Here is a 27,444-nt window from a genome sequence, read left to right as displayed (position 1 = left end):
AAGAAATAAAAGCATGAATAACCATTTCTAACTCAGATTTAGACAGCAAAGTTCGCAGTTTGGAGATGTTTCTTAGCTGAAAAAGGCAATTCCTAATCAACTGGCGAGAGTGTTGTTCTAGGGACATGGCAGAATCAAAGATCACACCAAGGTATCTGAGGCTCAAGTGAACAGATGAGCCAAGAGAACCAAGATGCTTTTTGATTAGAGATATCTGGTTGTCGGGGGCAATAATTAATGTTTCTGACTTCTCAGAGTTCAACTGTAAGTAGTTGTCACCAAGCCACTGTTCAATGCAAGCTAAACAATTAATTAAAGAGGACAGTTTATGGACTTCCATCGGCTTAAAAGAGCAATAGAGCTGAATATCATCAGCATAGAAGTGATAAGACACCTCAGGGAACTGCCTAATTATAAGTCCTAGAGGTAACATGTACAAAAGAAAAAGAATAGGACCCAGAACTGAACCCTGCGGTACCCCACATGTCAGATCCTTAGAGTGTGACATAAACCGATTCGCAAAAACACTAAAAGATCTGTTGGAGAGGTACGACCGAAACCACTCCAGAGCAAGACCGGACACACCGACTATGTCCCGGAGCCTGTTAATCAGGATGGTATGGTCAATGGTGTCAAAGGCAGATGTCAAGTCCAACAAAACCATGATTGAGGATGCTCCGGAGTCAGCTGACATCATAATGTCACTAGAGACTTTAAGTAATGCGGTTTCTGTTGAGTGCCTTTTACGGAAACCTGACTGAAATTTGTCATAAATTTCATGTTTTTCTAAAAAAGTGGTAAGTTGATCTGCAACTACTTTTTCCAGAATTTTTGATAATAATGGAAGCTTAGAGATAGGCCTATAATTCTTAAGCTGAGTTGGATCCAAACTGCTCTTTTTTAATATTGGCTCAACAACAGCATGCTTACAGAACCTAGGAACCACACCTGTTAAAAGAGAGGCATTGCATATCTCTACAATAGAGGGGCCAATTACAGAGAGAGCATTTTTGAAAAGCCCAGCAGGTAGAATGTCATTTGCACAAGTGGTAATTTTCATTTTATCCACCAGGAGTGAAAGGTCATGTATGTTCATTGGGTTAACACTAGATTTACTAAACCTGCGCAAATTTGCGTAACCTCCCTAAACCCAACACCCCCTAGAATTACTGGGTTTTTTATTTTCTGGTGCAAGTCCCGAGGTGTTAAGCACCCCTGCTGAGATTTTCACAGGTCGTCAGCTCGTTTCTCCTCCAGCTTTTGTTGTGCAAACCACCCATTATCCTTGAGGCCTGGCACATTTGCATTTGCTCACTCAGAGTTGCTCAGATCCAAGTCAGGCCAAACCTCTGTGTTACAACTTTCAGAAATGCCTGCCGTACCTATACAAAATATCCCACACACATTGACTGACCTGCAAATATAAAAGACACACTTTCACACCTTCCTTGACTCTCAGCACAGATCTTCCATTGTTCCATTGTCACTGTGTATGTGAGGAAGTGGCATTGCTTGACTACAGCACAGTGCTGTGCATAAAAGCAGAGTGACCCAGGCGGGAGAATCATTTCTTGTTCGCATTTCTGAGAACGCACATCAGGATGGCCTCCGTATCACTGCCACGCAGGAAGAACCTCTCCACGCAACAGGCTTTGGCCTTGCTTCAGGAAATGGACGTAGCAGATTCTGATGGAGGAGAGGTTTCATTTGTCCAGCAGGCCACTGATACCTCCTCAGAAGAATCTGAAAAGGAGACGGAACAAGAACCCAACATGCCTCCACGGAAGAGGCCCTGTGGTACTGGGAAGCCCAGCCAGAGCCACACGGCAAAAGACGGCACTGTGTGGGTTGAGGAGGACATTGGAATGCCCAGTGCAGTAGCAAATCGTTCGTGCTTCACTTCACTGTCCATTCACACAGTATATTGCAACCAAGCCAGACAAATTTGGGACCAAGTTCTGGATGGCCACGGATAGAAAAAAAACATTGTACAAGGCATGTACAGGGTGGACAGGCAAAAGAAGATTGTTTCTGAGTCTTCTAGCTCAGCAACTTCGTTGCCGATTCATGCAGCTCAAGGAAATATTAGCACAGGCTGCTGAAGCTGCTGCAGCTGCTGTGACAGGGACTGTAAAGACAACGCAGTGCCAGGTGCAAGAGAGCTGCAACAGAAATCGCAGCAGGTTTACCTGTGCAACATGTCAGAAATTCACCTGTACCAAATGCAGGGATGATGGACACTGGGTCTGCAAACACTGTAAAGTCTGAAACACTTAGAAATAAAACAGACTTGTGTACCCATATATTGTGAATGTGTGTCTTTTGTATGTAGGTTGCAACACAGAGGTTTGGCCTGCCTTGGATCTGAGTAAACAAATGCCAATGTTGCACACACGCACGCGCGCGCGTGCACACACACACACACACAGCAAATCTGCATTTATTTGTCCCACAAGTGGAAAATCTGCATTGTCATTGCAAAAAAGTGAACAGTGCAAGACAAAAGCAGCTAAATAAAAACTGTACAAAGAGCACGGTATAGAAAATGCACTATACAAACAATCTGGAAACATAAATATGGACACGTGTATTCAAAAATATTGGTGTGTACACACACACACACACACACACATATATATATATACCTATCTATCTATCTATGTGTGTGTGCGTGTGTGTATGTATATATATATGTGTATATGTATATGCATGTATATATATATGTGTATATATATATATGTATATGTATGTATATGTGTATATATATATGTATATATATGTAGATATAGATGTGTGTGTGTATGTGTGTGTGTGTGTATAACTAGACTTTATGCATATTATATAAGGTGTGGCTATATAAATGTATGTACAAATCTGTGTATATATGTTTATGGACAGGCATGCAATGTAGTGACAAGGATTGACAAGAACTAATATTGCATATGAGAAATATTACACATAGAAACTACCATGGTGTATTGTACGCTGCAGGTAAGGAAGGAAAGTAGCCTTGCAGGGAAGGAAAGACCTGAATCTCTCATGGTTGGGGGTTGGGGGAGGGTGTGCTTGCACAACAAAAGCAGGAGAACAATGGAACTGAAGACCTGTGAAAATCTCAGCGGGGTGCCAAGAGGTGTTAAGGTCGGGGGAATTTACGCAAATTTGCGCAGGGCTAGTAAATCTAGTAGTAGGGACTTGCACCAGGGAAAAAAAGGCTCAGTAATTCTAGTGTTAAACGCTGACAGTAAATGAGGGGGAGGTGGCCCAGAGACACAAACAGATGATATTGGAGAACCAATGCTCATACGGACATAATCAACTTTATCCACAAAGAAATTCAGAAACTCATCACTCTCAGATATAGAGGTCACGGGTACTGGGTGGACCACGGGGGAAACAATAGAGTTTATGGAGTCAAACAGTACCTTGGAATTTCTCTTGCTTGATGAGATTAACTGAGAAAAATATCCTGATCTGGCTGTTTTTATGGTTTCATGTAAGGAAACCCAAAGTTCCCTAAGGTGGAGCCTGTGAACTTCGAGTTTAGTTGATTTCCAAAGGCGTTCTACTTTTCTACAGAATCTTTTGACCTTCCTGACGTCATCATTTATCCATGGATGAGCTCTTTTTGAGGCAGCAATGACAGATTTCATAGGTGCCACTGAATTTAAAATCTCCAAGCAATGATTGTTAAAACACTGTGTAGCAGCATCAGCATCAGTGCAGCCACTGATCACATGAGGGTCCAACATATTAGAAAACTTCAAAGCAACATCCTGATTTATGAACCGCTTATGGAACATGAGATTAGAAGGTGGTGTGTACAGAGGGAAGCTAAGACTAAAAGTAACACAGGAATGGTCACTCACTTGTATGTCCTTAACACAGACATTAGTTATGTCTAAGCCAAGGGAAAACACAAGGTCCAAGGTGTGGCCTTTAACATGGGTGGGTCCAGAGACATGCTGAATAAAATTAAAAGAGATAGAAAGTCAGAGGCCATGCTACAGCTAAGATCATCCACGTGGAGGTTGAAATCCCCAATCATTAAGACTTTCTCCAGTTTGATAATGGACGATAAAAAGTCGGTAAAATCTTGAATAAAAACACCAGCGGGGCTGGGAGGGCGGTAAATTAAAACACAATAAAATATATCTGAAGAACCAACCTTAAGAAGTTGTGACTCAAAGGAAGGGAAAAACTCAGAGTCCATAGTCCTGCAAGCGAGATTGTCTTGGTGAACAGTGACCAGACCACCACCACAGCGGCGACAGCCGACCGGGCAGAGCTCATTAAGGTGGATAAATTCATTCTCCCGCTGCCAAGATTCCGTGATAAACATGAAGATGCTTTAACTCTGTTAATCTTCTGCTTACTAAAACAGCAGCAGAAAGCCTCCGTTGGATTAAATGATAGAAGATTCAGTTTTGCAAGTATTCTTCTGACCACAGCTCTGAGCTGTGAGCTTATGCTAAAGTTGAAAATTGATATCAACACACTAACTGGGTTTTGTGTTTGTACTACATGAAAATATTTGTTTAAATAATGTGTATTTCACACTCACATTCTCCAACCCTGTTTCCTAGAAATGTGTCTGAACTCACTCTGTGCTTACTATATAGTGGACTATTGAGTTTTATTGAGTTAGCTATTTTGCAGTGCTGTCCAAATGTTTAGTGAGTATTGCTACACCATATATAGTGTCCTCAAATTACCCCGCAGTGCTCTGTAAAAGTAGTGCAGAACCAATAATCAAGCTTTTTAGACCATTATGAGTTGCACAGAAGGGAAAAAAAGGCAGACAGAAAAGAAAGTGCATCACAACATAAACTCAAGCCAAGAACAGGTATTTAAACATCATTTGTATTTGTTTCACTATTTTGTTCAAAAAGTAATCGCTACGAGTGATATTTCTCATTTTGCAGATAAATAGAGTCTCAAATAGAGTTTAGGCCGTCAGTAATGATGAGTGAACGTTTTTTTCACTAAATTCAATCTTCCTCTATAATTTCTCCTTACAATGGCAAAACCTGATTGATGCTCCAATTTTCTTCCTTAAAGAAATATTAATTTCCTAAGTACCGAACAAAATTTTAAGATTATCGTCTGGTTTAAGACCAATCAACAATTACTACTGAAAGAAATACACTATATGTATAATGTGAAACAAAAATGAACTTACAAAGCTTTTCAACATCTGGAAATATGAGAAAAGCACTAATGCTGTCATTGTAATACAAAGATTTTCCAGCTTTTCTTGAACTTCTTGTAAACTGTGCAGCATGAGGAGGAGTGGTTAGCAACTATGACTGTGCAACACTTCCTTGTTCAAATCCTGGCCAGAGTTTGTCTGTGGAGTGCTACAGCTTACTGCAAGTTCAAGTCTGACGGCACTAGCCGTTTCAAATCGAATCTGAAGACCTACCTATTTTCCAAGGCTTTCGCATCTCTCTGACACCTCTTATTCTGTTTTAGCTATTGTGGTCTTTTATCTCATTGGATGATGTTTGCATGTGTATACGTATACATGTATTTTATGTTCACGTATGTGTGCTTGTGTGTGAATGTGTACATTTTTGTATATGTATGTGCATATTTGCATGTACACATATTTTTCACAAACAGATATGGATGTCTTACAATGTTTTTGTATAATGTTTTCATCTTATCTATTTTAATTCTTTTCATTATATTATCCCTCTGTTCAGCACTTTGGCCAACACTTGATGTCTTTTAAATGTGCTACCCGACTTGACTTCCGGGTCCAGACTCCGTTTCAGGTCCCAAAGTCAAACAAACACTGTGGCATCACTGAGAGTTACAAACTGTCTAAATTCTTTCATCTTTAATAAAATGATCAGTGTGGCTGCTCTACCAGGTGTAACAATTAAGTTTAACATCCAAGCATTCACGAAAATGGAATTTATGAAATTTAACCGAGTTAGAAGTTAGCTCGCTAGTTTCCATCTAAGCATCATATACCATGTTCTGACTGAGAGACTTCTGAAAAAATTAAAATGTACAGCTCTGCTTTCACTTCAGACATAAATTAAGACAGAAAACTAAACAGTTGTGACTTTTGTAGGGTTACTGAAGTTAGGCTAGCTGGTATATAATGTGCTACATGGTGGCCAGCTACACAGCTATGGTTAGCATAATATGAACACATTAGCACAGTGAAGCTGGAGGATGAAAGCTAACTTTTTTCCACTCGATAAAAGTTAACATGAGGGTTCCCAATGGTTAGGGACAAATGTAATTGCATGGCAGGATGCTGTAAACGGACCAAACTTTAGTGAGGAGAACAACCGAGATAATCTATCCACAGGTTGTGGATAGATACCGCTTCATGGGCGGGGCTGTAGTTACATCGTAAGGTTTTAAAAACTGAGCTTTAAAATGAATAGTGATGATAAAAACCAAGAGAGGCCGGCAGTGATCACTGACTGTTTTAGGGGCTTGTTCAGATTAAATAGAGCAAGATACAAAGCATTAAAACAGGTTAAAAACACAACAGCCTTAATAAACACAAAGTAGTTTGGACCCGGAAGCAGGTTTCATCACGTTATCACTTAAAGACTGGATTCTACAGTCTTCATGGATGTGAGATGGATGAAGTGCAAAGAATAAATTGTTATATGAATGCAGTAAAAAAATTACTTGTAGTCTAAAGCGCCATGAGTGGTCCATAAGACTTAAAAAATAAATGTGACTACATTACATTGTTAAAAGAGTAGGAAAAAAATCTCTAACTACTCAAGTCTGTCAAATACAAAAGTTACTGCAGCTGACACCCACATAGCCATTTTCAAAAGCTGTACTAATACACTCTTCAAGTGGCCGGTTATTTTATCTCACATGAGTTAAGGTGGTTCACCTAGAAAGTGTATTTAGCTACACTTCCAATTATATTATTTAAACTGCAACCTTGCACATAAAAGCCCTCTAGCTGCCCCTCTAAAGTGACACTAATTAGACAGAAACCAGCCAAAGGGGGCTGCATTATCATGCCTTCCTATCATCTGGGTACCTGTGTGGGTGAGTGAAAAACAAAGAATTTAAAAAAAAGACTGGTCACAGAGTATACTTCAGCTGGACTGCAGGCTTCAGTGATTGGCAAAATGTCTGCGTTTCCCAAATGTGTCTCTATCATTCACATTAATGAATCGCCCTTACCTTGTTGAGGAGGCATAAAGGGAGCAGCTGCTCGCTTCCCTGAATAGCAATTCAATTAATCTGTTATATTTTAAAAGCTTCTGTGTAGTTACGGCATTTTTGAGATGCTTTAAAAGGACACTGGGCTTTCAGACATTTATATTATACATCAGTGATCAATGAATATGATGTCCTTTGCCTTGAGGTAATGAGTCTTAAGCAATTATCCCAGTGAGCCAGTAGCTCCCCTTCCAAGCCGCAGAAGGTTTTCTAGCAAATACCACAGTTGATTTCACTAATTATTTCCTGCCTCTCTGATTGAAGGTGTGTTAATTAGTAAAATCAGCTGGTGGAACGTTTGGCTGGAGTGAAACACGCAGAATCTACCAGAAGACCGGACTCGTCTCCTTTCAAATGAAATGCTGTCCTCTGTAACCCAAGCCAAATGATAAATATGGCTGTGCAATGTTAAAAGGTTCCCCCCAACCCTTCAAGAACAAAAGATGCATCACCATCCCAGAAAACAAACAGCAGACTACTTTATCTCATCTCTGATTTCATTTATCATGACACAGTTTTAGCCTTGTAGGCGAGCCTTTTCTGTAAAGCTGATAAGTCACTTCGGCTATTGCGCGACTTTTTTTCTTTTTTTTTATTAAGATTTACTCAGCTGTGACTTTGGCCTTCATATTTTTGCTCACCCTTTCAGGTCCGTCCTCACCTATTTTTCTCCCCAAAACAAAAAAGCACTGCAACACATCAGAGGGAAATTGTTCTCTTTTCAAAGAGGAAGGGGAGGTCTAGCTTTGCAAACAAACAAATCCATCAGCTATTGACATTTGAGATATCAAAAGTGACATAAACGAGCTGCGGACACAAAATTCTCCCGACTCTCGCGCAGGATTATTGGAGTCTGAATTACCTCTGGGACACCTTTACGTTTCACATTCACTCACTGTTTATGTTCATTTTCACTCACGGTTTGTTTAGGCTCAGGCATTAAACTACTCGTTTAAGGTGAGGCACGAAAACTGTAGGATTTGCAGAAACGCATCTGCAGGCTTTAGTATGCATACAACCACACGTCTCCAAAGACAAAAGAGCCAGAATGAAATTAAAGCTCCTACTGCACAGTTGCTGTCTCCCCTCTCCTCTCCCAGCAGAGACGAAACAGGATACAGCAGCTAACCCTCTTGCCTTCAGAGCCCCCTGGGCCTTCTAACAGCGTGTAGTCAGTGGGAAATAATCTTACTAGAACACTGGTTTACCAAAACAGCCAAGATAGTTAGTGCTGATCCAGCACTCCAAGCCAAAACATTACCCACTCCAGAAGAACATCTGGGTCCATTCTTCTTTCTCTCGCAACAACACACAAGGCTGAAGTGAGCTTGACTCGAGCACACAGAGCATAACATAAAATGCATGAAGATAACACAAACATGAATAATACATGAATAATAATCAGTAACCATGAAATGTCTCCCACACATTGTTCGGATTAAGAAACGTACTTTAACGATATTAAACAAGTGTTAGCGTAACGACTTTAGATTTTACCCCCAGCATGCACTTCATCACTGTAATGACATCTTGAACAAACAGTGTCCTGTCACCATAACTGATCAGTTATGCAACACCAAAAAATGCAGTTTTGAACAAAATGACTGTCTTCAAATAAAAAGTTACTTTCGGCTGCTGCCGTATTCACATGGGGTAATCACCACAGCGGGTAGCTCCGCATGTTTGATTTGGCAGATTTTGAATACCGGATTCCCTTCATGATGCAACCCCAGAGGGATTTGTGTCTCCTCCCGGGATCAGATGGCTATCTTCAGTTTAAAGTCAGCTACACCTAATGCAGTAAAACCAGTAATGAGTCGCTGGTTTTAAACTGAACTGATTAATCAGAAGATAAAAAAGAACATGAATAGAAAGCAGCTGTGTATTTTTTACACTTGCTTTCTCCTAAAACAGTCAAATAGTATCTGCATGATCGCTATAGAAGCCTTTTCTCCAACTACAGCAAGTCAAAATACACCTGAGGGAATGGTGGAGAGGCAGAAAAGGTGGAACCAGTAAGGACAGCTGGAAAGTTCTGATTTCTGGCTCACTCTGCCTCATCTTTTCACACATGCAGAAGGATCTCAGGTCATTCTCAATGACATGCACCATAATGTGGAGCTGATCTGTGGTGTGTAGCTGAGGCCAAACAGAGGTAAGAGGAGACGGATAAAGACCAGAATGGCTGCCCAATAGAGGAAATCAGGCTGGAAATACAGATGGATGCGCATTTCACTGTATGAATTAGCTCTGTTAAGGTCATTACATTGTGTACACTGCTGCAGTACGTACCAGCTGACCAGTCTCTAACTCTACAACAATACTTAAAGCCATGGTTCATACAAGTCTCAACCTTTCTTTGACCCGAGGTCCAATCGAACTATAAAGTCTATTGAAAGTGTCTCTCGGGCATTTATGTACAAGCCTTCTGCACTACTAGCTAATAAAATAAGGTACACAGTCAATCAATTGACTCCGTAGCTTTTTGCAGTGTAGCAGAAACACAGAGACGGAGACGGATTTAGACAGAATCGGGATCTTCAGTGGATGTGTGCTGCTGGAAAGAAAACATTTACAAAAAAGATGAGAGGAGAGCGAGGGATTAGCATGCAAAGCATGGTGAGACTAAAGCGGCAGCATATTCAACACTTTGTTTTAGTACTGTCAAAGTTTTTCTGCGTGACTCAGCTGAAAACTGTCCCAAAAACTGCACATCCAAGAGACACTGTCTGGCCTGTACGGCTGCTGAGGCAGAAAGCGAGGAGGGAGGTTTGTGGGAAACATTTCAGCCTTTACAGTATACCTCGCACTTGACTTGGGGGTGGGTGGGGCTGTCCTAATATCTATATACATTTTTACATGATATAAAGTGTCCTACTGAAATATCACGGATACAATTCCTTTCTCTAACACACAATGACAAGACAAGCCCAGACATGTCTGAGACTGAGAGCAGCTAGTTACCCTCTGATGCTTTCCAAAACATAGAAGTGTTCCCACTAAAGGTGGAAACAACAAATCTGTTTCAACAAACCTTGAGGCACAAAAGGACCGTTGAGTCTGCTATAAAGGCATGTAAGGAGGAGATGCTAGCAGCTGGTGATGCGTAACGCAAATGGAAACAAACGACTCCACCAGCATCACTGGAGCATTTGCCCGTTACACTTTGTATGACAGGAAGAGCAAACGGTGGACAGAAAGTAACTTTAAGAAGCTGATTAAAAAGCTGAACCCACCATCATAGGCAGGAAATATTTTTTTATTTCAGTTTTATTATGCAACAAAATTGTGCAGCTCCTAAACTTTACATGTTTCACTTACTTTAGTTACCGTTAGACTAAAGCAGCTGTGTTATAGTTTGACTTTCATGATTTTCATTCAAAACACTACGTAAGCTTCTTTTGCATTGACAGTTAACTTATGCTACGTCGCTATAATCCTCCTGCTGCTGCTGCTGCCACTTAGTTTTAATAGGTTCACATAATGACAGCAAACAGTTGGAAAAGAAAGATGGAAATTAATTTTATCTGCACTAATAAATGCTGCCATCTACAAGCTGCAATCACAGATAACATCTTGTTTCTTTTTCTACACTATCAGAAATATCTTTATCGTAATATTTCTCAAAATATCGGTGATATAACTTTGAGGCTACAGAAGAACGCCACATTTACATGGATGTCATGAAAGACATGACGCTCTTCGCTTTTGCATTACACACCTGAAACTCTGACACCCCTGTCACGCTGTATTTTGACTGTAGTAGCAGGTTTTGATAACAGTGATCAGAAAATGTTGATTTGGAGCCGAGTCTTACAAATGAAATGCTAAGAAATGGCGTGTTATTCAAGGTGTTAACCAGCTGAGGTATTTTACTTTTTAAATGCAGCCACTTAGATCAATTATCCACCCTTTCTGTTGTTTTTTTCTTGAAGCCTCTTAGTCACCACTGGCACATTCCTTAAACAAAGGAACTCTTAAGTATTCACATTCTGAGTGAGGAATCCAGGGTCTGCATTCAGTTTTTCACCCTTCTTTCCAAAAATGACCCTGTACTTGTTAGAGCTTTGTAATGGCCTACGAGGTGCCCCATACTTTTTGCTCTACTTTGCCTGCTTCACACAATTTTCTCATCCAAGGACACTTTGGCATGTGGACCGAGGGAGCTGGCAATCACTCACTTCACTTCCACCAACAAGGTGAACAAGGAAAGCTAGATACATCACCATTAGCTGTTTTTAACCCCATTTAATGGATTTTTCGCTTAAGGCGACCCTGATACAATATAATGAATATTGCAGCAGACCCATAACTTTTCAAGCTTAATGAATCTGGCTTTCAGAAAATGAGGTACACTTGACATGCAAACACATTCTTCTCGTACAAGGTTATCATCCTGCACGCCTCACTTGTTCATTTAAACAAAAGCAAAAGAACGAAAGATTATCAAAAATCAGCCAGAAATCTCCACTCTAATTCCAAATAAAGTAAGATGTGATAAAAAAAGGACCAGTCTTATTAAGACCTCACTGCGCTCTTTCTTCCTTTTTCTTTTTGTTTTGTAAGACTATTTTGTCTTTCATGGGAGCAGTAGTCTCTAATTTCTCCTGGGAGCCACAAGCTGCTGCTATCTCAGCTGTGTTTACTAATCTTCCCTCGACACCAATTTCTCAGCCCCGCAAAGTTAATACTGGTCCAATGTAAATAGCCTTATCTCATAAACTCTTGTTATTCCCCCCACCTTAGCTGCCCAATGTGATACATGGTTAGAAGTCAACACAAGGGGATTAAGTCAGAGAGGAGGAGAAAAAGACAAAAACTTCCTGTGCCTGTATCTGCGGTAAGATTATCCGCCTTAAATAACACGGCAGAGAAAATGTCAAGGTATAACACAATGAAGGAATGCTGCTGTCAATATACAGTGACAACATTTAGGAGAGGAACATGAATAATACACGGGTTCTTGTGCAGGGCTGAAGGATGAGCGTCTAATAAATTAGACAGAATTTGTCTCCTGGTCGACGGATCGATCGTGGACTGACGCTCACAGCCGTCGTGTGCAGATTACGCTACCTGCCTCATTCCACCTGTGCAGGTCTGTTCCACTGATGGCTCTGGATTGTTGTAAATGCCATGGCAGTAAGTTTTAATTAAACCCGAAGGGAAAAGTATTAATTATCTCATTGCCTGCTGTGAACTGGATGGCGGCTGCAGGCAGATTCTCGCTCGAATGCTGATGATGTGTGCCTGAATGAAGAGTGATTTAGGATTAAATGTGAGATTTATCGAGTTCAGAAGTGTATTTGGATAACCACCTGCAGACAAGAAGCGATTTTAATGCTTTAAATCAAAACCACAAGTACCCGGCTTTTAAATTACCCCTGCAGGGTGTTTTTGACCGTTTTCAAAGGCTACTTGAGTTGATAGTTTCCAAACGGACAGAATGTTCCCTGAAGCCTGCATTTATTTCTTTTTAGATGATGTATCTGATTGTATCCTATCTTGTCATCTCTCCATCTGTTCCTCTTAGCTGCCCCGTCTTTATGTCTACCGAATTAGCTCTGTTCTACCAACAAATCATACCAGTGCTTTCTTTGAGGCTTAAAGAAACGGTTCCTCCTATTTAGTGTGCAAGTGCTCTCCACATCCTCTTGTAAAATGAACACTTAAACGTACGTCTGTGTCATGGATTTGTTGCATTCTCATTACCATATCACACACTGATTGATTGGTTAAACCCGAGGGAGGTCAATTCCTTAATCATATTCCAAGTTTTCCCCCAGTAGAAGTAGTTTACCGGAGAGAGCACTGCAGCCACTGGTATTTTATGCTGAGAAGCTGAAACAGCAATCTTCTCTTTGTCAGATCCCTGTAGGTATTTGTTAATGCAGAGATGGAGGAGCGCCTTATAAACTATGCATGCCATCACCCTCTGGCAACCACCAGTGGAGAGGATGATGGCAGGGAAATGCTGGTTTCCATTAGTCCTGTGAGGCTGGTTAACATAAAATTATCCTTGGGGTTAGCGGGAAGCAGATAAAACCAGGGTGAGGGCTTCATTAAATTTGATGCATAACGGACACAGGACATTTTTAAAGGCCGATAATGCCAGCCATATTAATACAAACAAGTCTATGTATTTCCCAGACATGAAAACAGGGCGCCTGTGTCCCATGCACGCTCGTGTGCCGTGTTTCAGTGTCTAAATAAACTACAAAGTAAAGAGGACAGGGAACCACGAGCACAGAGTACTCACCCTTCAGCAGGTCAGAGTTGGCAGAAGGTGAACTCTGTGTCCTAAACAACAGCCAGTCAAAGTCATCCTCCTCTCCTTGGGTGAAGTCACACAGATTAGGGTCTGAATCCTCTTCGAACGTGCAGCCAGCAGCTAAAAGGTGAGGGGAAAACGTCAATTGACCATCAGTGACAGAAACGAAGTACATCAAGACAGATTCACCTCAAAGGTACGCAACTCCACACAGGTTAATACATAATTTTCTACTTTCATTGAAATCAACAGCCTATTTAGTGTTGAAGAGGAATGAGAAAACAATAAACTAGATATTTGTTTAAGAAGCCATAACTAGAGAATGCAGCGGTTATTGTTTCAGCTTTAGTGTCATGGTAATTTTGTGAGTCACAACTTAATGTGACCTGTTTTTTAAATCCCCCCCGGGACTTCTTCCTTTTATGGAAACTGGGAAAAACAAACACAGCTTCACAATGTCTTCCTCCTACATCTTCCAATCTTAGCTGCCAGCCACAACTAGATGTGCATCAAAGCCACACTGACCACCTCTCTACCCTTTCTGACCAAATAAATAGCCTCAGCTCAGTGTTGATGCGAATGCCAATGCCACAGCCCTGGTTTCAAGTAATAACTTAGGTGTAACAAATTGGTACAATAACTGTAACACTGATTGCAACTTGCGTCTCTCCTAGAGTCATTTTTTCACCCATAACAATTACAAAGATGTTTCACTGTGAATGCTAAATTATTTGTGCTAAAATTCAATAAAGTGATCAAACAACACTGTTGTAGCAATTTGCAGACAAACTGCTGTCAGAAATCAACATTGTGACCACCAGTCACATTTTAATGCAGGCTCAACCACATGTCGTTCTCAGTGTGCATTTCAAGCACACCAAATCAAACTTGTTCTCATCTGAATAAATTCTCTCCAACCAAACCAACAATAAGCCACGTGAGCGATAATTACCTCAGACTCGCACAAAAAGAAACAAAGCCTGGCAAAAGCAATGATTACCCCTGAATCTGAGGAGAAATACCCCTCCCATAAAGCATTCACAAACAAGACTACACATCCTAAAGCCCTTTCACAAAGGCATATACAAATAGCAATAACATTTGCAGAAAGCAGCCACTCTGGGGAATGTAGTGATTATAATAATACCTCACAACCTGCTATTCTATGTGCCAAAAAGCAAATTTTTTCAAATTATATTTAATAGCTATGGCTTTAATGGCCCTTGGGTCCAGAATAATGTGCTTCAGTTGTTGCTCTCTGCATCTGTTGCCATATTTCACATTAGTCCATCGGCATGAGAATTACACTCTAACAGTGGGCAGTTTGAACTGCTCAGTCATAAGACCAGAGGTTGTGTCAGTACTAATTGGAGCAGGACAGCACGAAACAGTCACGCTAATGATAGGAATAACCACAAGCAGGTTCTGAAGGTGACCCCTGTGGTATACAACTTTATTGCTGCTCTTTTTTCTCTAATCCTCAATTTTGAAAAATGGCTTCAGTATGACAGGCTGCAGAGAAAAACACATGCAGCCTTTCTGTAGTGAGGATTCATAATTCTGTTACTATTGCGACCGCTCCAGTTGTTATAGTTAGTTAGTTATAGGGCAAATAATATTGTAGCATCTGATTTTTTTTTATCCTGTTTCCCATGGTGTGGTTTCTGGGTGTGCGTGGGTGATTTTCAATGCTGTAGTGCAAACAATCAAATCAGAGGCTGACTGACTTTCACATTTAGGGCATTGATCCCACGACAGTTGAGATGACACTACTTGGGGGGGTTGATCAGATCAGTGCCATTCCAGCTTTTCATTAAATCTAAAAGCACTCCTGTTTCAGAGTGAAAACTACCATTTAATAAATAAAAAAGAAACTAGATTCAAAGCATCGCAGGACTTGCCCCAAAAAACCTAGAAATATTCCTGCTGTGTATCAACAGCTTGTTTGATAATTGACAGATCAGAGTTCCTTACAAAGGTGAGATGCACAGTTCTTTCTTGCAGCTTGTCGAACTGCAGCTACAACTCGAGGCTGCTGTCGGTGGCATCCTGCAGTTGTGAAGGTCGTCTCTAAAGAAATTATACTCACGGTCTGTTGGCTTTGCAAGTGATGGTACATCTGCTGTGATGGGCTGCTAGAGAGGAACAACCACACTCCCGAGTGAAAAGACCATCCCTAACGCGACATCATTCACGAGTTAAAACTTGTGCTCCATGATGATGTAGACCACGTTACAGATCTGAGTCATTTTCACATATTTATTTGCTCTAAAAGTCTACTGTTGTAAATGGAGCAGAGGGTACTTCAACATGTTGATGAAAAGCAGAAAAGGTTGAGCATCATAGCAGTCTTTTGTATATTTTTTTTTATAGCATAATATATTTTTTTAATTGACAGCATGTTGTGCTGTTTAAATTTGAGCTTACTGCATATTAAGTACTGAAATTAAATGGCACAAGTAGGCAAAGAGCACAGAAGGGGGTTTCATTCTGGCATGCTAAACTGCTGACTGGATCATCTGTGTCTGAAGAGGAAAACATGAGACTAAGCATAGTGCACATAACAATTTCATTAAAAAATATTATAAAATCTTTGTATTGTAGGGCAGCACGGTGGCACAGTGGTTAGGACTATTGCCTCACAGCAAGAGGGTCCTGTGCTCGACTTCACCATCTGGCCAGAGTCTTTCTGTGTGGAGTCTGCATGTGGTCCGATATGCACTTAGTGGGTTAGGTTAGTTGATGATTCTAAATTGCCACCCATCGATATGACTGTGAGTGCAAATGGTTGTTTGTCTCTGTGTAGCCCACCGACAGACTGACGACCTGTCCAGTGCGTACTCCGCCTCCTGCCCTATGACACCTGGGATAGGATAGACGTCATGTCGACAGCAGTAAAAAATAGCCTATTCCAACAGACTTCAGAATATATAGGACCATTCTGGTTCCTCAACTGTTTTTGCGAAAATAAATACATAGAATTAAAATGAACAGATTTCCCGTTTCCTGGCTTAGATAAGGGAATATCTGATTTAAAAACAAAATCAGAAAAAAAAAAATCAGGTTAAGGCACTAAAACTAAATTAAAGTTAAACTGCTGACTAATTTAGAAACTCAATCCTCTTCTCTTTCTTCCTGTCATGTGCTGTAATGGCAAGCACCTCACAAAGGCAAAAAAAATGTCCCAAACTACACTTGAAAACAGACAAAAACAACATTAACCATATAAAGCCACACTAGCAGCCATATAGTGGCATAATGAGACAAATAGATGCTTTGACGGACATGCTAACCTGCTTAAAGTACCATCCAGCCTTCTGATTTATAAAATTATGTGTTGCTGCTGTCTTGTTTCAAAGGTTACCACCAGTCCAATTTATTGAACTGCAGCACAAACAAACACTTAGGGTGCCCTTGCCTACGGCCAGCCTATTACAATATCGCTACAGCCTTCACTGATTGTATGATAGCACAGGAGCACATTTACAATCATGTAAGCTTGGTCCATTGGGTGACGGTAGCAGCCAACCAGGAGGGGTGGGAGTGTGTGCATCACCCTCTGGGTTTGATTTATTGCCCCATGCTGGGCTGTTACTGCACAGATCTGCTGCTGAGGCCAGGGGTTAATTGTCCCGCACTGGGGTCTATTTCTAATAGAACAGCCAGAGATATGGGACCTGACACATCCAAACGCTGGCACTATATTATTCCCCGCTGCTTCAGTAAATGAAGCACACAGACTCCTCCCTACAAAAGTCTCAGAGAAGGAAGCCAAAATCTGAGGCCAGAGCTACCCGGGAATGTCATCTCCTTTAGAGCACACTGGGAGAGATCCAGCTCATCTATCATGACAAGCACTCTCCCTCCGCTGCTCCTTCTGGAGGACCAATGGATGTGCGGGGTGTCAGTGGCCATTTTTTACCTGAATAATTACAGCATAATTTAGTGCACTGACCAGTGCATAGCTAGACACCGCCAAGGTTTGGTGGCTGAGAAAAAAGACTCATTTAAGAGCTTGAGCCACTGTTCATTCTGTTGTTGGCTGATGTATGTATTTGGCAACATTTCCATGTTAAGCATACAAATGAGATGTTACTACTTCTTGGATAAACACTTTCTAGGAATGACACAGATGAATAGAATAAATCAAGATAGACGACAACGTCCAGTCTCAGTGTTAGGGCTTTCCATTTTTATTACAAATGAAGTGGCTGATCTGCTGTCAGTCCCTTCTTCTTTCAGCATTTGCAGCTTGCAGAACCACCAATAAGGCTTTTTCTAAAAGATTTTCTTATGAATCTTCCATGTTTTTTATCATAATCCCAATAATGTAAATTTTAAATGCATATTTTAAATTCATAATAATTATTTATTTACTTGCCAAATCAAATCAAATGTTTTACTTTTTTGAAATCTGACCAGCCAACACCAGTCAACTGCTTGTTAAGGCAAATATCTAATCAGCCTGTCACACGGCATCAACTCAGTGTGTTTAGGCATTCAGACATGTTCAAGACGACCTGTTGAAGTTCAAACCAAGCATGCAAATGGGGATTTTCCAAGCACAATCGTCTCTCGAGTGCACAGAGAGTGGTCAGAAAAAGAAAAAAAGCTCAAAAAAGGAAACAGAGGCTACAATTCACCCCAACAGAAAACTTGAAAAATTGGCATCCATAATACTTTCTATCATTAGCTCAGGCTGGTTGTGACGATAATGGTGTGGAGGATATTTTCTTAGCACACTTTCGACCAGTTAGTACCCACTACATATCATTTAAATACCACAGCTAACTTATGGATTGTTGCTGAACATGTCCATCCCTTTATGACCACAGTGTACTCATTATCTGAACACACCATGTCACAGAGGACACAACATCGCAAACTGGTTTCATGAACACAACAATGAGTTGAGCACCCATTGTATTCAAATCGCTTACACAGTCACCAGATCTCAATCCAATAGAGCACCTTTGGGTTGCAGCAGAACAGGAGATGCACATCGCAAACGTGCAGCTGACAAATCTGCTGCAACTGCATCAATGTGGACTAAAATCTCTAAGGAATGTTTCCATCATAAAGAGTTAAGACAGTTTTGAAGACATATGGGGGTTCAACCCAATACTAGCAAGTGCATGCTATATTTTAGGTATATCATTTGTAGAGCAAATGTCAGCTGTGATGAACTAGTTTTCAGGATTTAATACCAGTAGAAAACATAGTGGAAATGCTCAGTGGTGCTAAATCATCACTCTGTGGTTCCCTACATACAGCACAGCTGTGAAATGATGGGAGGGTCTGACCAATTGGGTGGTGATTTATAGACTAAAGTGAAAAAGATTTGTGTCACTTTTTGGTTTCATCTCTTTGTTTAACACTAATCTCAGTATTTACTGTAGTTTACACTTGATCTCCACAGATTAAGCCACAAATAAATCAATACATAACCTCTCTTACTTGACAGAAAACAGAACTAGCTTCAGATTTACACCGAGGAAGTGAGGAGCCGGGCTCTGTCAGAAGACGTATGTAGTGTGTCCTCCATCATTTCATACGGACATAAAAGAAGGTGAAAACTGGTTTACAAGACTCTCCAATTTGGCACAGCATTCGGGCTGATACGTAAAAAATCGTCCCCAGCTTTATGTGAGCAGTAAATCATGTCTATGAGTCTCTCTCTGCTCATATCAGCAGTTAGTGTCACATGTAGCTCTTCATATTAGATTTGGTATCTCGCCCTCTGTTTACTTGTATAATCCCCCGCCTTGCTATCTAATTAGAGTGTCGCTGTGCACAGTGAATATTGTCAGAATCTCTGCTTATCCCCTTTATTTGCATACGTTTTAGGCATAACATCGCTGGCCTAAGCTTCTTTAAAGGTACCGCTACTCTGACAAACTTTTCACTTGAATAAATCATAATCACAAGCAGAAGAGAGTCCTTCCTGAGCCATAGAATACCTAAGAGTTAAATAGTTGTTGGTATTTCAAGACCGTTAAACGATCAGTGGACAGCCATCAAAGTGAAATCTTAAAGTGTACGCCCTCTCTTTTCTAATATTTCAAAGAAGAAGAATGACACACTTTTGAAACCAGAAAGTAATCCTTTGATCTGAAACACTGCAGCTAATCTTTTCGCTCCTTCTGAGATTCCGTACAGAGAGTGAGCAGAATAAAAACTGCAGATTCCAACAGGGCAGTGTTTGTACAGATTGTAAATTAGCAGCACTTGTTTGAGTACCAAATTGCCATATCGACCACTCACAGAGGCAGTAAAAATCTGTATGGGAGAACATTGGGGTAAATTAGCTCAAGTAATGTCATTCGGTTGGGTATATAGCCACATGACAAAAATTCTGGGACTCTTGACAACAGCTCACAGGCGGCACAGAAATCCTTAACATTTTTAATCCTTTAATCCATGTCATAAGACCCCTGACCAGATTTGAACCGCAGAGTCCTACCTGTGGCTCAGACTTGCAAAAGATTATAAAATATAACTATGCTAGGAAGTGAAAGAAATGCTAATAAATAGCATATTTTCTTTCAGAAAACAATAGACTGTGTTTATGGATAAAATGAGGCGACTGCAATGCTATGATACAGGCTTGATCACTGATGTGCAGCAAACAGCCAAATATCTGAAGGTGAAATTTGAGATTTGCACAGTATATCATCATATCACCCATACCTGCATGCACTATTAAATAAGTGGAAAAGTAAATGGAGCAATCATAAAGGAATATACACATTATGTGTCATAATGTGCTCTCTGTCCACTTTAGCAAGTCTATAAATGACTCGTGTAGCTCACAAATGGATTATTGCCAGCAGAGTTTTTCGTGGTAGTTTCGCACTGAGCAGCACTATTTGTAAAGTGGTGTTATTTAGTCTTAATTGGACAATCAGTGATTGAGAGGATGTTTCTGCCCATAAAGGATCTTTCAGGGTCTTTTCACCTCTATTTATCTTGGCTTCAATATAGAGAGTTTATACTGCAGCTCTCAGTCACTTTAGACCTTTACTGGCTCCCACGTATCATAATTTTCCACCACAGCTCAGATGTGAACGTTTTTTCCCCATAAACATGCAAGGTTGAGTCGGTAACATCTACAAGGAGGTCCCATCACTGGGTGTGTGTTGCTCTGTTTGTTGAATGTGTTGATGATATTTTCTTAGCTACTTTATTGATGTAGATGAGAAGATATTTGTTGTTGTTATGTTCCAGTACATATATGGCTCCATCATTCAGCCAGTTAGCGTAACTTAATCTAAAAACTGGAAAGAAAACAGGAATCCTGATTCAGTTTAACCTGAGATCCATTTGAAAAATGAAGATTCAAGGAAGAAATGCGACATTATAGAGTGTGCTGCATTAACAGCTGTTGTGAGAATGATTTAGAAGAAATGTTACCTTTGGACAGAGGCAGGAAAAGTTTCTCCCCCCTGATTTTACTTTTTATGTGAAGCTAAGACAGCTTGAAAGGTATCGACGGCAAACTTACATTTTACTGGCATATATGAGCGTGACATTGATCTTCTCGTACAATCCTCAGCAAGAAACTCTATTGCTGCAGGTGTAAAAACACCACATTAACACACAATTTCATGAAATAAGATCCAAGTTGGCAGAAAATCTGCAATTACTCTTTCTTTTCCCTGAAATTCCTAGAATTTTATTTGGATACCATTCAAGACTTGGCATTGCACGTGGAAGGTTTAATATCCTGTGCAAAAAATAAAAACTATAATAATAATCAGAGAAAATGTTGAAAGAAGAATGATAAACACATGCAGCTGTAAAGTATTCTGGTCTTTTTTGGGGAGAGTGAAAACACAACAGAATTCAAAAACACTTGAGATCTACTTGCTTGTTTATAACAAAAAAAAAAAAAAAGGTTCTGTTCCAAAAAAAAGATGCGCATGCTTTGCCCTGCTAGAAATTCCAACTTCTGCCCTTAATTATTAGGCAGCCCGGATAGGTAATGAACACCAGAACCTGTCAAATCATCCGGGAAATGCAGCCCGGCGAAATGCAGCCCGGCGAAGAGGCGAAGATGCTTGTTGTATCATCATCCACAGAAGGGAAACAAACTGTGCTGAGAAGCTGAGAGCTCTTCCACTCCACACAGAAAGCCTCATATGATTCTGGGGTGAGTGCACGTCTGGCTGGTGGGGATCCAGGTGGGAACGGGTGAGTAATACTGGAAGCAGTTAGGGGGGAGGAGAGTGGTTGATTTGCATTGCTGTGAGTGTGGCCCTATGCATCAGCAGGGGACAGGTATATTTATTCACTACAGAGACTCTCCTCCCCAGCACTCCCCTGGCTGCCTCTGAAAGCCATCCATCCCCACACCTGAATACGCAATGAAATCATCTCTCTGCCTCCCTGGGCATTAATAACTCAACCCTAGTGGCTGGATGGGCCCAGTCAGACACAGAGGGGACTGGAAGCAGATTGAGAGAAGAAAGGGCTGGAGATGGCGAACAAGTACCGCAGAGGTGCTCAGCTTCGGGGTGTACTATGTTGAAAAACCAGTGTGCTGCAAGGGAGCATCTGGAGGGGGCGGAGAAAATAAGCGACTTTAAGAAAATTACTCGGGTGGGTGAGGGGAGAGCTGAGCCTTAGGGTTGCAAAAAGCAAGACCCCCACTGCAATAATAATGTGCTCCTCAGATCCTCCCCCTTACTTTGTGGAAAAATATCAATATCGTATAGTGATAACACAGCTGAACGGCTACTGCTCACTGTCAATCCAAATCAAAAGTGTACAAATCAAGACGGTTTATAAAGCTGGGGGGAAAACACATGACCTATTTCACCTTATTGCAGATGTTAACCTGCAAGTAAAGAGGATAAAAAAGAAGAGGAAACAAAAGTAAAAATCTGTGTCTCTTTAAGTGAAAAAACTATATGTAAGTTGTTACATTTGTAATATTTCAAGATACAAAGTATCAATATAATGACTCAATCATATTATACTGGAAGCTTTTTTTGTAAAACATTACACTGCTGGTATAATCAGATCAGTTCTGAGGGAAATGTGACATTTTACAAATATATTTGTAATCAACATGCATTCTGTTCATGCTCTTGCTTTCCCGCTGTTGTTCCTTTTCAGGCAGTCAATCACATGCATACGATTACATCCATAATTTGTTGGACAATGACACGTTCCTTTCTTGTAATTTTGCCTCTACACCACCGCAGTGGATTTGAAATCAAACAATCAACTTGTGATTGAAGTGCAGACTTCCAGATTTAATTCAAGCAGTTTTTAAACTGTTTTGGGAATTACACCCGTTTTCATACACAGTCTCCCATTTTCAGAGGCTCAAACTAAATTGGACAAACTAACATACTTTCACTGGGTGTGTGTTGTTTTTAACACTTGAATGAAAATCCTTCGTAAACGACTGCCTCAAGTCTAGAATTCATGGCCATCAGCAAATGCTGTGTTTCCTCCTTTGAGATGCTTTGCTAGGCTTTTACTGGTGTCACCTTCTGATGCTGCTGGTTTGCTCTGCATTCTGTTATGTATTTAATAACTAAGCACGCTCTATTGGGTTGACATCACCCACTGAAGAATATCCCATTCTTTGCTTTGAGAAACTCTTGGGTTGCTTTTAGAGTTTGCTTTGAGTCCATCCTGGTACTTCTATCAGCAGTCACACCAATAAACACTATTGAATCAATTCCACTGGCAGCCATACATTCCAATGCCACATCGTTGGCTACACCACGTTGGGCAGATAATGGTATGTGTTTCAGATGATGAGTTGTTTCTTTCTTTCTCCAGATTTTTCTTTTCCCGTCAGTCCAATAAGTTCATTTTGGTTTCATCTGTTCGGACTGTTAGATGTTTTCTGGCAAAGTCTAGTCTGGCCTTCTTGTTCTTCAGTGTAACCAGTGGTTTGCACTTTGTTGTAAATCCTCTGTCTTTAGATTGATTGTACACTGTGACAATGATAATAATACACCTACTTCTTCCTGTGAAATTTTGTGAAGTTTTTTGTAACCATGGAAATAATTCTGTCATCATACACTTTTTTCCTCTTCTGTGGTCTTTCAGGACCTTTGATGTTCATCAGCTGCACTCCTTTTTAAATGTGGCCACTCCTAACGTTTTTCGTCATTCTGATTTTTAATTAATTTTTTATTTGTCCCAACATAGCAAGAGAATAGGCTTGCAAATAAAAATGCTTGTCAGTCAGTTTTCCAATTACATATGAACCTCCAAAAATGGAGGCCTATTAAACTGGCTGTAAATTCTTAATAGTTAATGCAGTATTTTTGTTGCACCCCTTGAGTTAAAGCTAAACTGCTGCACTTTAATTAGTTGTTTAATGTAAAACTCCACTGTGGTGGTGTATAGAGGCAAAATTACAAAACAAATTGGGCATTAACCAAAAAAAGCAGAGTATCCTAAATGAAATCATTGTGGATCTTTTAAATTATATATGGCTCAAATCTATTGTACTTTTTCTTATATCAAAGAATTAATAAAAACATTCAGTTTCATTTGTTAAAAGTGACACGATAGCTGTTACCTAATCAGGATAATAAACCCCTGATACAGAGTAGAGGTTGCTTTGTGTTGCAACAATTAACATTTAACACCTGTAATGAACATAAAATACTCTGGGATGAGTAAAGTTAAAGACTCGTATGCTCCTACAGCAAAAAGAAAACACACACATAACCTCTCCCCCTTGTCTACTCCGGTAATTTCCATACTTTCCCGAAATTCAAATGAAGTAAAGTTACACAAGCAAAGAACATTTTCCCTTTTCATCTTCCAAGCATGAACAATGACAAAAAGGCTTCCTACAGCTGTATTCACGGCGAATCCAAAGATACCAGTCAGCTGCAATTCATCTTGAAATTAATTTTGCCTTCACTTTGAAAGACCGGTACAATATTTCATCCTGGATGGTGGGTTGATGATAAAGGTATCCCAGATGTCAGTGGAATAAGAATCAAAAATATTAATCTTCTGATATCAGCCTCTTCTGTGCTATTCTGAGGGCAGCACAAAGAAAAAAAACAACAAGGACACGGAGACAAAAGCAGCCTGAGCTTGTTGTCTCTTGTTTCTCCTTTTCAGTGAAAACATGAAAACATCAATTATTCCACTTTCTAGATCCTGCCGGTTTAATGTCAGGGGGAGAGAAAAAAATCTCTGTTCACTGATGAAAGGGCGTTGGGTGTAATTATTAGATTTTTATTTTTGTTTTTTTTTTACCAAAAATGATCTATTCTCATCTATATCAATACATATTCATCTCCACTTTCTCACCACCTCCACAACGGGAAAAACGAGGAGCATGCAGTCACTGGCCAATAAATTAGGTACACCTGTTCAACTGAACGTTAATGCAAATTAGTCACATCACAGCAACTCGGTGCATTTAGATGTGAAGACATGGTCAAGTTGACCTCCTGAAATTCAAACTGAGCATCAGAATGAGGACGAAAAGTGATTTAAGTGACTTTCAATGTGGCATGGTTGTTGGTGCCAGACAGGCTGGTCAGAGTATTTCAGAAACTGCTGATCGGCTGGGATTTTCCCACAAATCCAGCTCTACAGTTTACAGAGAACGGTCTGAAAAAGAGAAGAGAGCGGCAGTTCTCTGGGTGAAAATGCCTTGCTGATGTCAGACGTCAGAGGAGAATGAGACGCTTGGTTCAAGCTGATAGGAAGGCAACAACAAGTCAACTCATTACAGCCAAGGTATATAGAAGAGCATCTCTGATTGCACAACATGTTGATCTTTTTGGGCTACATCAGCTGACAATGGAAAATTAGAGAACTATTGCCCGGTCTGAGAAATCCTAATTTCTTGTGGGAAATACAGTTGGTAGAGTCAGAGCGAATTTCCCATTGTTTAAACACCACAGTCTACCTGAGTGTGGCCATGTCCATCTCACAGTGTATCCATCCTCCAGCAGGATAGTGAGCCATGTCACAAAGCTCAGATCATCTGAAACTGGTTTCTTGAGCATGTCAATTAGTTCCCTGTACTCAAATGCCCTCCACAGTCAACAGATCTCCATCCACTGGAGCACCTTTGGAGGAGATTTGCATCGTGAGTGATGCTATAACGTCAATATGGACTAAAATCTCTGAGGAGTGCTTCTAGCACCTTATTGAATATCATCAGAAAACATGGTGGAAATGCTCAGCAGTACTAAACCATCACTCTGTGATTTTCTTTATACGGCACAGCTGTAAAATAGTGGGAGGGTCTGATCATTATATTGGTGATTTATACTCTGAAGTAAAACAAAAAATTGTGTTACTTTTTGGTTCCGTCTCTTCATTTAACACTAATCTCAGTGTTTGCAGTGCAAGAATTAGGACAGCTCTGCAGGCAAAACGCCTTTGGAAAATAACCAGTACCAGCAAGGTGTACCTCATAAGGCAACTGGTGAGCGTATGTGTTTTGTGACAGCAAAGCAAAATCTAAAGGCCCATAAAATAAATCAGTTTAATTAGCAGGACAAAGTCTGTCTGGCTCACTCTTCAACATCTGCTTTGCTTTAGAGAGACAGAGAAATGAAAGGGGGAAATCTTATAAAGGAACTAATCCTGCAAGTTCAAAGCGGGGGAATAATAACTCCACAGTGCGCCTGTGGAGTGTAATGAGGAAACCCACAACAAAGTGAAGGACCAGAGGACATGTGTCTCTTCCAGCCAGTGACAGACTGAGATAAACCTGCAGAAAGGGGCCTCTTACATGTGAAGGGACTTTACCACCACTAAGCCAAATACTGCTTGTTTTGATAAAGCGCAATAAAAAAAACATCTGTTTATTGACTGGTGTCCATCAGCTCTAAATGACTGTGGTATGTGTTTATAATTCCTGGTTGGTTTTCTCTTTGGTTTAAGGCAAGAACTGAAAGAACTGGCTGCATAAAATTGATCAACTGATCTCAACTGAAAACAGCAGAGGGCTCCATTCTGACTGACATTTTTCACCATGTTCTGACATCTGACAGCCGTGACTGAGTGAGTGATCAAGAAAGTACACAACAAATTAATCAATGATAACAATATTGGACCTATGGCAGCACAAAAACATGAAATTTGAAGATTGAGGTGTGGAAGGTTTCTTTTTGCCATTTTATGAAAATTTATGGCCACGGGGTTAATTGATTAATCAAAACGCAATCATTATAGTAATGAAGTTTTGTTGGGAAGCATGCATAAATGCCTCCCCTCTAATTACCTTCCTGGCCTTTTTAATTTATGGTTAAAGAAAACAGCTCATGGATTTTTACATTTTTTTTGAAGATGTATATAAGAGAGTCCACGCCATCAATGTCAAATGTTCCAAAATTGCATCTTAAATCTGTAAAAGTAACACAGTGACACTGATGAGTATTGGAGCTTCGTGTAGCCTAATCACATTTCCTGTGAAAACCCACAGTCTCATTCAACAGTTTTTATATATCATAAAGAGGAGATAAATATTAAACTATGACACACCTCACTTATAAAAATAATTGATCCCTTTAATTTAGATAGTAATGCCTCATGACCTAATCATAATGATTCATAATCCATCTTAGCTTCATGAATCACAACGTTATTACATTCTCTCCACTATGGAGTCGTTCAAATGTGCTTAAGAGGTGATTATGACGTGTCAAACAAATAAAAATACACACACACACACACATTTGCCTGTTGATACGTTACTTCCGAGTATATAGTATGTGTAGTCTTTGGGTAGGTACTGTAGCAGGATGTGTGTCTAACTGAAGGATTAAACTAGGCAGGCTTGAATGTTTCCACCTGATAATGCTTCCTGTAGCTGTTGTCGCAGCAGCTGAATTGCTAAAGTAAACATATGACTCACTGCCCGGCTGAGCAGTGTTGTTTGAAAACAGCTTCCTGGTTCGTAGACGGGTCGTTTTTGTGTGACTTCAAACCAAATCTGCCTGCAGTGCATCACA

At 40.3% G+C, this 27,444-nt stretch overlaps 1 protein-coding gene across 4 annotated transcripts in view; it reads right to left on the bottom strand.

Moving 5' to 3' along the window:
• The window catches only part of ptprub (protein tyrosine phosphatase receptor type Ub), a 198,781-nt gene that overhangs the window by 130,981 nt on the left and 40,356 nt on the right, over window positions 1-27,444 (bottom strand). For all 4 annotated transcript variants that reach the window (XM_063486533.1, XM_063486534.1, XM_063486535.1 and 1 more), the window contains exon 2: window positions 13,472-13,603. In XM_063486533.1, coding sequence (XP_063342603.1) covers window positions 13,472-13,603 — 132 coding nt within the window. The remainder of the gene's footprint in view (window positions 1-13,471; window positions 13,604-27,444) is intronic.

The sequence above is a fragment of the Pelmatolapia mariae genome, linkage group LG10_11 (assembly GCF_036321145.2).
Source record: "Pelmatolapia mariae isolate MD_Pm_ZW linkage group LG10_11, Pm_UMD_F_2, whole genome shotgun sequence".
Lineage (NCBI taxonomy): Eukaryota > Metazoa > Chordata > Actinopteri > Cichliformes > Cichlidae > Pelmatolapia > Pelmatolapia mariae.
Note: the sequence above shows the minus strand (reverse complement) of the source record. Positions and strands in the feature narration are given on the sequence as shown.